This window comes from Corythoichthys intestinalis, chromosome 1 (assembly GCF_030265065.1).
Source record: "Corythoichthys intestinalis isolate RoL2023-P3 chromosome 1, ASM3026506v1, whole genome shotgun sequence".
Taxonomy (NCBI): domain Eukaryota; kingdom Metazoa; phylum Chordata; class Actinopteri; order Syngnathiformes; family Syngnathidae; genus Corythoichthys; species Corythoichthys intestinalis.
In genome coordinates this window covers 9,347,390-9,358,859 of record NC_080395.1, presented here as the reverse complement: position 1 = coordinate 9,358,859, position 11,470 = coordinate 9,347,390, and the positions used below count along the sequence as shown (strand labels likewise).

The 11,470-nt window shown below is 39.6% G+C and overlaps 1 protein-coding gene across 1 annotated transcript; it reads right to left on the bottom strand.

The window, feature by feature from the left end:
- Nucleotides 1-460: 460 nt before the first annotated feature.
- On the bottom strand, nt 461-11,389 carry LOC130913241 (zinc finger protein 260-like). Its single transcript, XM_057831701.1, has 4 exons — nt 11,293-11,389; nt 6,645-7,156; nt 6,280-6,550; nt 461-3,650 (listed from the first exon to the last, which is right to left on the bottom strand). Exons 2-4 carry the CDS (start codon nt 7,148-7,150, stop codon nt 2,706-2,708), a joined length of 1,722 nt encoding a protein of 573 aa, XP_057687684.1. The 5' UTR covers nt 7,151-7,156; nt 11,293-11,389; the 3' UTR covers nt 461-2,705.
- Between the last annotated feature and the right edge of the window lie 81 nt (nt 11,390-11,470).

Below are 11,470 nucleotides of genomic sequence, written 5' to 3'. Positions count from 1 at the left end.
GCCGCCAGAAATCTGCTATGGCTTTCCACTGGCTGGTTCTAACTTGTAGGACACGGCAAAGAAATCGGACAAACCACTGGACAACGCAGCTTGCTGGCTTCCACCCGATGCTAGAATTCGTAATGTGACTGCCAGTCTCTGTGCGGCATCAACAGTCGGACAGACTACCTCCGCAACAGTCCTCTGCATCGCCTGCACCTCATTGTTGTCTAAATGGAAGAAAACTCAAACCCAAAGCCGAACTGACACAACGCAACACCCCTCTAGTGGCTTGGCGGTTAATTACAGAGCAACGCGTTCCCTTGCCGCAGAACTATCGAATGCTACTTGACGCCGTAGGGTCAACATCATTGCTACGCCGTCATCGCAAGACAGAAGCATAAGTCAGCCTTAAGAGTAGCGTTTCTTCTTCACAAATCTACTCAAGTAAAAAGTACTGTGCTGTAAAACTACCCTGAGAAGTACAATTTTCTTAAAAAGTTACTCAAGTAAATGTAACGGAATAAATATAACGCGTTACTACCCAATTCTGAACGCAAGTGCTTTTTCTTTTCTTAACAAAGTTTTTGGCGTTTACTTCAGAATCGCTGCATTCGCAGCCGTTTGTAACATTACACCCATACGCAGAATCGTAAACTTGCAATTTCTGATGGAGTGTGAAGAAAAAGAAAGTTGATTTTTCCATTTTACAGGTTCTTTAATTCTGTTAACGAACAGGAGATGACGAGACACAATTCAGGAACAAAAAGAAAGTACTGGGTTTACATTTAGTGAGGAAAGACACAAATGTGGCCCTAATCTCAGCGTGCATACCATTTATATCTGCGGTCTTCCACGAACTGTGGAAAAAAAACCAAGCCAGGCTCGTACCGCCCATAGCTAGACATGACAATGGCAAAAAAACTCCTTGTATGCAGATAAAACAAATAGCTTTGAAAATATCATGTACAACCATGTGAAATGAACAGATATGGATTTGTGTGAATAAATGCAAATGTAGATCTACAGCAGTCAAACGTCTAAATGACTGTAGTTCACTATTTACGCACTATTTTCCAGAAATCGTCTGAAATAGCACGTCAAATGAAAATTGTTCCTTTACATGCTCTATTTTGAAAATCACATTGGTTCTTCTGCTGCAAGCTTGTGCCTACCACGTTTGTGCAGAGTTGGAAATTGTGACAAGAATCCACAGGAAATTCTTTCAAGTTAAAGAATGTAATTCTGATTTAGGCCAGTGAAAACGACTTTAATATTGACATTGACCTAACGTTTAAGTTCTTTATGGCGTATTTGACCTGAATCTTTGCGTTTTAGCATACCATTTGTTCGTTGCTGATATCACTGGTCGTAATTTCAGATGAGTATTTTGAAGTATTAAGACAGAATTTACGTTGTCTATGGACGAGGGTCAGTAAACAGACGGACTATTGTTGTTGTAGTAATGTAGTACGTACCGTATTGGCCCGAATATAAGGCGGTGTTTTTTGCATTGAAATAACACTGAAAAAGAGGGGGTCGTCTTATATTTGCGGTCTAGACATTATACCCATTCACGACTCTAGATGGCGCCATATATCATTGAAGCGATGTTCTGTCATGACAGATACCAGCTACTCTTTTTAGTTTAACCAGTTTGCATTATTTTATTGCAATGTTTTTTCCTTATTCAGATTTGTTTCAAGACTACAGTTAGACTTCACTTTGATGGTTAATGCAGTTATTGCAATTTTGTTGTTTTATCACAATAGATTGGTTTATTTACATTTCAAAAACCAGAAGCCATTCATTTACGAATGTGATTGCACTTTAGTTTACATAGTTACTCAGACACTCGAAGGACGCATTTTCCTGGATCGAATCAACTGAATAAACTGATTACTGAATTATGAACGAATCTACTGGATCTAATCAACATAACGAGCACATTGCCACGATCGACAATGGAGTATTGGGAAAATGAACAATCGGAGGGGATGGTTATTATGAAAAAAACAAAAACAAACTTGTAATCATTACGAAATCTGAATGTCAAAAATTGATATTCGATATTTTCTGTGTCCCATATGGTATATGGGACAGGTTTCAATAAGCGTCGGCTTCTCCCGTCAGCCCTTTTCTTTTCGGGTTGAATTAATTGTAAACACATATAAATGCTGTATGTTTTGGATTTGTCATGCCTGAACGGAAAATAAATAAATAAACAAACAAACATATTTAAATGTTCAGATATTAAGATTTGAATGAGGCAAAATAACATGCTTTTTCTCCCAAATATATTGTTATAATCATTTGTTTCGGATGTACTGTAATTATTTTCTGTATAAAAATTAATTTGGTGTTCCAAAAGTCTTTTTCAAACTTGAGTCTTGAAAAAGAGGGGGTCGTCTCATAATCAGGGCCGTCTTATATTCAGGCCAATACGGTATTATGGCCAAGTAAAGAAAAGGGGGTGGGGGGGACTATGAGATGTAAGTAGCTGTAATCAGCTACGCATTTTAAGTACATATACCGTAGCCGAGAGCTATGACATTAGCCTGGCGAATGAAATATTTCGAAAAGATATTTGTCAGTGTTCTTCTTGGGGGAAAAAATGAGAATTTTCTTTTTCCATTTGTCATATGAAGCAATTTCGCCGCGGCATGACATGTTGTGACTGTCCGACTCCGATGTAGCACAGCACCACCACAGCTTTAAAAAAAATCCTAGGGGTAACCCAGCATGTGTTTTTCTAGCTCAATCTTTCGAGTGAATCTTTTACCACAATTTGTGCAGACAAAAGGCTTTTCTCTAGTGTGGCTTTTTGTGTGTTTGTTTAAATTTCCCCTCTCAGTGAATCCTTTCCCACAACATGTGCAGACAAAAGGCCTCTCTCCAGTGTGTATACGTATGTGTCTTGTCAACTTATCCTTAAGATGAAATCTTTTATCACAAAATGGGCAGGCCAACGATTTCTCTGCAGTGTGCAATTTTGCGTGTATATCTAAATTTCTCTTCTGAGTAAAAGTTTTGCCACAAATTGAGCAGAGAAAAGGCTTTTCTCCAGCGTGTGTTTGCGTGTGTCTTCCCAACTGAATCCTCTCAGAAAATGTTTTATCGCAAAGTGAGCAGGCAAAAGTCTTCTCACTAGTGTGTGTCCGCATGTGTCTTTTTAAGTTATGCTTACAACGAAATCTTTTATCGCAATGTGAGCAGGATAACGGTTTTCCACCTGCGCATTCTTTTGTGTCTCTTTTAAATGATGATTCGTTTAAGAATTTTGAAGCATTTTGGTCAAAGTCAGTATCCTCCTCATCAGTGTTAAAGTCAGAAGAGTGTGACGTTACGTCGTCGCTGTCAGAGAGTGGACCTAACAGGCCATCCGGTTGCGATAGTCTCTCTTCTTTTGTTGACAGGTGCTGAAATGAGCTGTCACACAAAGGTTTTGCTGCTCCGCTCTCTTCACTTGGACCTTCATTTTCTTCACTCTTCACTCTGACACTCATTGGAAATTTGGTGATTTCATCTTCCTGTTCTTCTGCTTTAATGCTGGCGGTCTCTAGCTCCGCCTCCTGTTTGATGTATGGCATCTCCGACTCCTCCTCCTGTTTAATGTGGAGGGGATCGTGCTTCTCAGGGTGAAAATCTTCAACAGTGATGTCTGCGGGACACTGGATGAAAAAAAATATCATATGATTTGCTAAAATCGAAGAGACACATTTACAGATATCATCTTTGAAGCCTTGTCACACTGTAATTACGTCACCCTCGTGCCATTGGTTGGTATCATTTGAAAGTGCAGAGGTTGAGATCCACGCCCGTTTTTACTTTCAGTCAATTGACCATGTAAAACAAGAGATAATGTCATTTGAGTTTTATTGCCCTCATAAATAAGCATTAAAACGCTGCATGGGCCATGTATTAATGTCCATATTTCCATAATTTCTTCTCCTTTTTCAAAAACCGATAGCACAGTGAGAGACTACATATCCCATAAGGCAGGGGTCGGGAACCTATGCCTCGCAAGCCAGATCTGGCTCTTTTGACGGCTACATCTAGCTCGCAGACAAATTTTTAATTATTCCCCCCCCAAAAAAAGTTTGGTTATACTCCTTTGTGCATTGCGCAAAAAGGCAACAGTCACAGGTCATACGCTGGTGTTGTGCAGTAATGAGCAGACGTGACTTTAGCGGCTTATGTTAACTTTTTTAATGCTCTGACAACACTCCCACACTTCGCACTAGATATCATCAAATAGCAACCTGGATGTGCTACGTTAGATCCCCCAAGTCCCATGCCATTGGCTGCGTGAGCCCAGGGCGATCATGGGACGAGTAGTCCATATACAACAACCGGAGACTAGAAAGCCGGTTCGCAGTAATTTTATTGGGAAAGTGGCAAACAAACATGTTGTTGTGTCTGTTTATCTATCTGTTTAACTATCAATCGCATAGGCAATGCAGATGAGGCAGACATATTGTTCGAGTGGTGTTGCCGTATTTTCTTGTCAAAAATAGCGGTTGATGTGCGTGAGATCAGGAGGTAAACTTTCCTCGTTTTCAGTTTCGTTTTCCGCGTCGTCATCTAATTTTAGAAACCCTTTTGATAAGATGGCAGAAAGAAAAGACAAGGAGTATCGTACCTTTTTGGCAGGACATAAGGACATACAGTTAACACAAAGTACATATGACAGTGCAGGGATGACAAGAGCAAGACGGCCACAGGTCCCGGAACATACGCAGAAAATGGTGCTGAAAACAACAGGCAAATGCCTACTTCCCATGCTGTGGGACTTACAATTTACAATTATTTAGGCTATAGTCTGCACAGCACGGGCAATCGCCCACATACCCACAGGTGGGACTTGCATTACACAGCCAGCAATTAGTTTCTTAACAGGTCTAACTTCTAAAACATAGAAAAAAAAAATCAGAGATTAGAATGAATAAAACAAATCTCCTATTATTATTTATTATAATAGCGGGTGGGTTTGAGGACGCTCTCTGATTGGTCAGTTGCTGTGTATTAATCACAATATAACATGGCTAGATGATTAATACATGGTTATTACCTCATCACCAAATGTATCACTACGCTGTTATATTCGTGCCTTGAGTCGGTGGTTTACAAACATATTTATCCATTAATTCATGATACCTCTATAATAATTTATTCCAATAACACAGTTGTAATTATTATAAAGGCCCATGTACATTATATCCTGGCTGCCTGCTCCCCTGATGCCGCAAATTTGCAATGTTGTTGTTTTTTTTTTTTTTTAAATGTCAGGGGCGTTATTTGTTGGTCCAGCTTTTAAGTGCATCAACAAATCTCCGACTCTTTCATATGACGTTATTCATTGATACCGGCATTCCCAAGGGACCGCTGTCCCGTTTCAGTGTGACCGGCATTTCCAATTTGGCGTAGAAGAAGAAGTGGGCGAGCGGAAGGGGGAGAGAGAAAGAGCGAAAAGGAGAGTTGTGAGCTGTGGTGACTGGCTGACAGTCCCACGCTGGTTTTTGTTTAGTTAATAAAAGTCTCAATGCAACAGCCATCCAAGGTGTCTCTGTGTTTTTATACACTAAACCACCTCCTCCAAAGGAAGAACCAGACGTAGGAGCATATTATTATTATTTTATATACACGAGAGGTGCCTGATCTGCCCAAATAAGTCCCGGAACACAAGGAGGCCAAAATCAAGAGGTGCTGGATCTTGTTCCGGCAGGATCCGGTACAAATTAACCCCTGCTCGTATGTAATAATACAACTTTTTTCTCGTAGCAATAGGACGACTTTAATCTCGAAGTCCTTTTATTTTATTTATTGTTTTTATTTGGCCCCAATACTTCACCGTAAATGTAGAACGTCACGTTCAGATAGAACAAATAGATCTTTTTTATGGTTCTTAGAAAAACAAAATTTCGACAAATGTTTTTTTTTTTTCCGTTTGTCATGATATGAAGCAATTTCGCAGCAGCATGACATGGTGGAGCTGTCTGACTCTGATGCAGCCCACCACCAACACAGCTTCAAAAAAAAATCCTAGGGGAAACCCTGCAAGTTCTAGAACGTGTAATTCTATTGGGTTGTTTCGAAAGAACTCATCCTTCTCCCTTAAAATTTAAATATTTTCAAAACAAAAACAGATAGCGACCTGAAACCAAAACAGGCACCTCCCTTAGGCATATATGAGTCTCCATTAGAGGCAGCATAAAAAAATTCAAACTCCTTCCCTAATAAAATCCTGATTATTTTTTGATATTACAAAACTTAAAATAGCTATAAAATTGTCATCGTCACCTTGTCTGTTTCCTCGACGCTGTAATTGTTCAGGAAGGCCAGGGCGATAGTGACCTGGCTCACCCTTGTGAAGACATCCCAGTGGCCGTGCAAGATGTGGCGGAGCTTGCTGTTGGCGATCTTGACACCGCCTTTGGTCATGAGGAAGCTCCCGTTCTCTCCAATCCTTAGCATTGTGGCCATGGCGGGCAGCGCTCCCAGCACCGGCTCGTACGTGAGTAGGGTGAGAAACTGCCAGTTCTGCTCGCTAGCGTGCTTGTCCAGGGAGATTCTGAAAAGAAAATCAAATTTAATACTTAAATTGCCGGCACAAAAATGTCTTTTCAGGGCCAAAGTTTTTTCAGCTACTTTTGCCCAATACTTGCCTGTAGTTTCTAGGTATCTCCGCCTTGATTTTCTCCTTTAGATCCTCGAGGGAGGTGAACAAGTCGCTGTCCATGAACTCATGCTCAAAACTCGCCGCCTCTGCCACATGCGCCGAGCTCCTGGCTGTTGACGAGGACATAGACGTGGACAGCATGGGGGGATGAGGTGCCTCCTGCATGCAGGGCGGGTAGGCCACGCAGCGATTAAATACGGTCGGTACAGCGTCCTCGACAAGCCGCTTCCTCCTCCTCTGCGCCCCTTCGTGCACTGTGGGTGTCGATTTAAAGTCACTGTCTTTGAAGTGCAAGGAACAGCAGTACCTCTCGGCACTTGGGTCGTCCTCCTCGTCCCTGTTAATGTTTTTGAGCCACCTCGCCCTCAGCTCGTCGTCCCTGGGGAACTTGTGGATGGTGATCGGGGTCCCATTCGCGGCCCGCTCCAGCTGGAATGCCTTGTTGCTATCGTAGCCTGTCTTGCAGCCCAAAACCCAACACTTTTTCCCCATGGTGTACTGAAAGTTTTAAGATTGAAATGAAACACAAAATAAAACATGTTAGGGCTGAACGATATTGGGGGAAAAAAAACTGACATTGCGACTTTTGGGGGGTTGCAATATGTATTGCCACAGACTTCACCATCAGTTGACGAGACAGCTCCTACAGATATTGCGCCACGCCTTCCCCTAGGGGGCCCAGGCCAGGCAGAGCGTCGTGCAGCTTTCACTGCTATAAACTCAAACAAACGCTGTGTTCAAATGCCGGATTTAGGTGGAAAAGGACGAAAGTTGTACTGCAAACAAGCAGGCAGGAGTGTTTCAAGAGTGATTTGGTCGAGGATTCAAGGTAATTATTATATAAAATGGCACCAAACATGCACTTTAAAACTTTGTTAAAAAAAAAAAAAAAATCAATGGATAAAATTTTAGCTTAAAATATCTATGCAAAATGTATAATAACTGCCTTTTTTTCTTTTTGCTTTTGTCCAAGAATCTAGACTGTCTGATGTTCATATCTATAGAAATTCCAGGATTTACGCAATTTATTTACAAGAATTTTCAACTTAAAAAGGTCTGTTTTGTGATGGCCGTCATGTTGGATTTTGTATCCATACACAATAGCGTAACTTTACATTCAAGTAATCAGGTAATTTTCTACCGAGTGCCCGTTTTTTGGGGGGAAAAAAATAGTAATTTAGAAATTTCTGCGTCCATTAAGCCTGAACGATATATCGTCTAAACATCGCCATCGCGATGTGTGCGTGCGCGATAGTCCCATCGCAAGGATGTGCGATAGTTTTTTTTTTTTTTAATTCACATACGCCCTGCTTTCTGCTCTGCGCAGAGCCTCACACTCTCTTTGAACCTCACAGTCACTGCAGCACTTGCTTATTAAAGTTAACGATGCTGGTATCTTTGATCTTGCCAAAGAAGCGGACATCACAGCGCAACAGCTGTCAATCACCGTTTAACTTGTTAAACAGTTTCTGCAAGGAAGCCGCTATGGAATGAATGTGTGTGTGTGTGTGTGTGTGTGTGTGTGTGTGTGTGTGTGTGTGTGTGTGTGTGTGTGTGTGTGTGTGTGTGTGCGTGTGTGTGGAGACGTTTGAGACGTATAAATTAAATGCCAGAAGTGATCATGAGGAGTTTGTAATTTCTACATGTCCTCCAAGAGTCACAGCTAAGGTAGATAAACAGAAGTATTTAATAAAGCCAAGCATTTTTCTACTACAGTACTTTATTCTTGTTCAAAAATGATTTGGTTGGACAGTTATGTTTAAAACTGATCATAATTATCACATTTGAAGTGCTTAAAACTATTTATTAAAATATATATATACATTATATATATATATATATACATACATATATTTTTTAAAAATCATACTTTGGGGAAAAGGTGAGAAAAAACATGCCTGAGAAAAAAACATGCCTTATATGTATCTCTTTCCAATGCTAAATCTGAATAAATACATTGAGCACACACACAAAAAAAATAAAAATTTGGGGGGCGGGGTGCGCAACTTCGCGGTTTTTCACTTATCGCGGCGGGTTCTGGTCCCCATTAACCGTGAGAAATGAGGGATCACTGTACACTGGTCATTGTGAGTCAATCCTAAGTCTTTCCAAACAGCTATTCAAGTCATCTAGTGAAAATTTCTTTAAAAAAAAAAAAAAAATATATATATATATATATATATATATATATATATATATATATATATATATATATATATATATATATATATATATTTTTTTTTTTTTTTTTTTTAATATCGCAATATAATATCGCAAACCCCCAAAAAATCGCAGCAATTGTTTTTTCCAATATCGTTCAGGCCTAGCGTCCATACAATTTTTTTTTTTTTTTGCCTTTTACATGTTTTATTTTAAGTACTAAAAACGACCAGGGGCAGATAGCCAGCAAGATGTGCTGAGGCAACAGTAACATCGGAATTCAACCTAAATAAATAAATAAATAAATATATACTATATAGTATATCGAAAAATGCTAATTTTGCTTTTGTTGAGTAAAATTAAGATGATTCTGCATGCTTCCCTCAAGTATTAAGTTTCTGATGCGAAAATTTATTTATCAGCTGTTGAAAACGTCAAAATTGCACCAAAATAAAATAAAAATGTCAAAATTGCCCTAAATTAAAAAAAAAATTTAAGTCGCGGACAAAAGCTTATATGATATGTTAAATATTGCTATTGATCCTGAAAATATAGATGATTATTTCTGCATTTGGTGATTTTTCTGCCCATATTGTTTTTTTTTAAATACTTACATAAAATAATAATTAATCATGACTTTATTAGGGTACGGCTGCTGCTGCTCATGGAGACTCATATATGCCTAAGTGAGGTACCTGTTTTGGTCATAGGTCACTAGCGGCTTTGGTTTTGAAAATATTTGAATTGTAATGGTTTTGAAAATAAGTTTTTAAAAATAGGCCGCTATGGAATGGCCCCGCACCCCATTTCCTGTCAACTGATAGTGAAGTCTATGCGTTTTGCTCCAAGACAGAGCGTTTTAGGAACTCATTTATTCCTTCTGATTTTATAATGATCACTGTAAGTGTTGCATGTTTTCTTTATTTAATGCCCCGCCCCCATATTTTTGTACTGTCTGTGTCCTATGTTTTTACCCATGTGCTTCTAAAGGACACTGGAATTTCCTCTGCGAGGATCAATAAAGTATCTATTGATCTATCATCATCAAGTGTGTAGAGAAATAGCCTTCTGGATGCCTTTTATATACAGCAATCTTCCTCATTTACAGATGAGGGGCTGTTTACATGGTGATGCGCCGACAAAAACAAGAGAACACGACCCATTTCGTGTTTGCATTTACATTCTTCAGTCTCCATTCCAACAATGTCGCAATTGCGCATGAAAACGATGTGCTGACGTCATCGGAGCAAGCGCAGTCACTGTGTTTTCCATTCATATGGTTATGGAGCAAGCCCCGCAATTGAATCGTTCCACTTTGGAGGCCACAATCAATAGCTCGCGTCTTTGCTTTCGCTTTTTGCCATCACTGTAATAACGCCAGGCCAGAGCCACATAGAGAGAGTTGCGACACTCCCATAGGGATCCATTACATGATTTTACTTCGGGCTAATGGAGCCTCGTGTAGTTCCAAACATCGCTTCGGCAAGGGCGGACCCAATTCATATGAATGGCTGGCTGTCAAGTATATTCAGAGGTAAGTTGCTATGAAAAAATGACCCCTCTTGTATTTTCAACCGTCTGTATTTTCTGTCAGGAGCGCTTTATGATGTACAGTATATGTTGAGCAGATGTCTAAAATACTATTTTTTGCCCCCCCCCCCCCAAAAAAAAAAAAAAAACTAACAAAAAAACAGGCAGTTGGCCGAAAATTACCTCATTGTTTGAATGTTACGCTGTTGTGTAGACAATACTAAACCCAAACAAAGACAACAAACAAACAAAAAGTCTTTTAAGTTAAAATTACTTGTAAATAAATGCGTAAAATCCTGGAATTTTGATACATTTGAACGCAAAACAGTCTACATTCGTTGTTAAAGACAAAAAACAGGCAGTTATCTACTTGCCATTAATTTAACGTAAATATTTCTACCTAAAGTTAGGCTAATTTGCCATTAAAAAAAAACAACAACATAAAAATACTGAAGTCTGTGGTTGGCGTAGCAACTTTACAGGGCGTACACAGCTGTGGCAACCCGGACGAAGACTGAAAACTGGTCACATGATTGGCTGATGATGAAGCAAAACACGAACAAATTTGCGACGTGCAATTAGTCTTTGGAAGTGTTTCCAAGCATGTTTCTTTAATGTACTATGAAATATTATGGCCATTTCACGAGTAATTGAAATGCACTTTTTGAACCTTTAACTTGATGTTTAGGATTGGCATTCAATCCGTAGTATTTTGTCACATCTTTAAGACAAGTCGAGAAGCGTCCTATACAATTAAATGTAATCACTCGGAAGTGGCATGAAGCCAAAGCAATCGAAATGCGTAAACATCTCTTGGCTAGCGAGCTGAGCAAAACTGAACTAAGTTTCGGTAGCCTTCGAAGCTTTAACATAAAGCCAAACGACTTCAACTAAGCTTTAAGATGGGACGTTTTGGTCCACGGAATTCTTACTTTTGTACTTACCCAATGAAATTGCTTTGAAGGAGCTCGTTTGGTTGGAAGAAGAGTCGACGAAAGAAGTTACTGATGTACCGGATGGGTATACAGATGTTGAGTCATGTGAACCGGAAGTAGAAACGTTCAGGTGCTGAAACTTCAGTGTAATATGTTGAAGTGTTTGGAACCGTCACTACGTCACATT

Bases quoted from the DNA above. Each gene is read 5' to 3' on its own strand.
- LOC130913241 (XM_057831701.1), bottom strand. From the start codon at position 7,150: ATGGGGAAAAAGTGTTGGGTTTTGGGCTGCAAGACAGGCTACGATAGC. The intron at 6,551-6,644 runs GCAAGTATTGGG...TTTTCTTTTCAG, and splicing joins GAGATACCTAGAAACTACAG to AATCTCCCTGGACAAGCACG. The intron at 3,651-6,279 runs GTGACGATGACA...TTTTTCATCCAG, and splicing joins GCGTCGAGGAAACAGACAAG to TGTCCCGCAGACATCACTGT.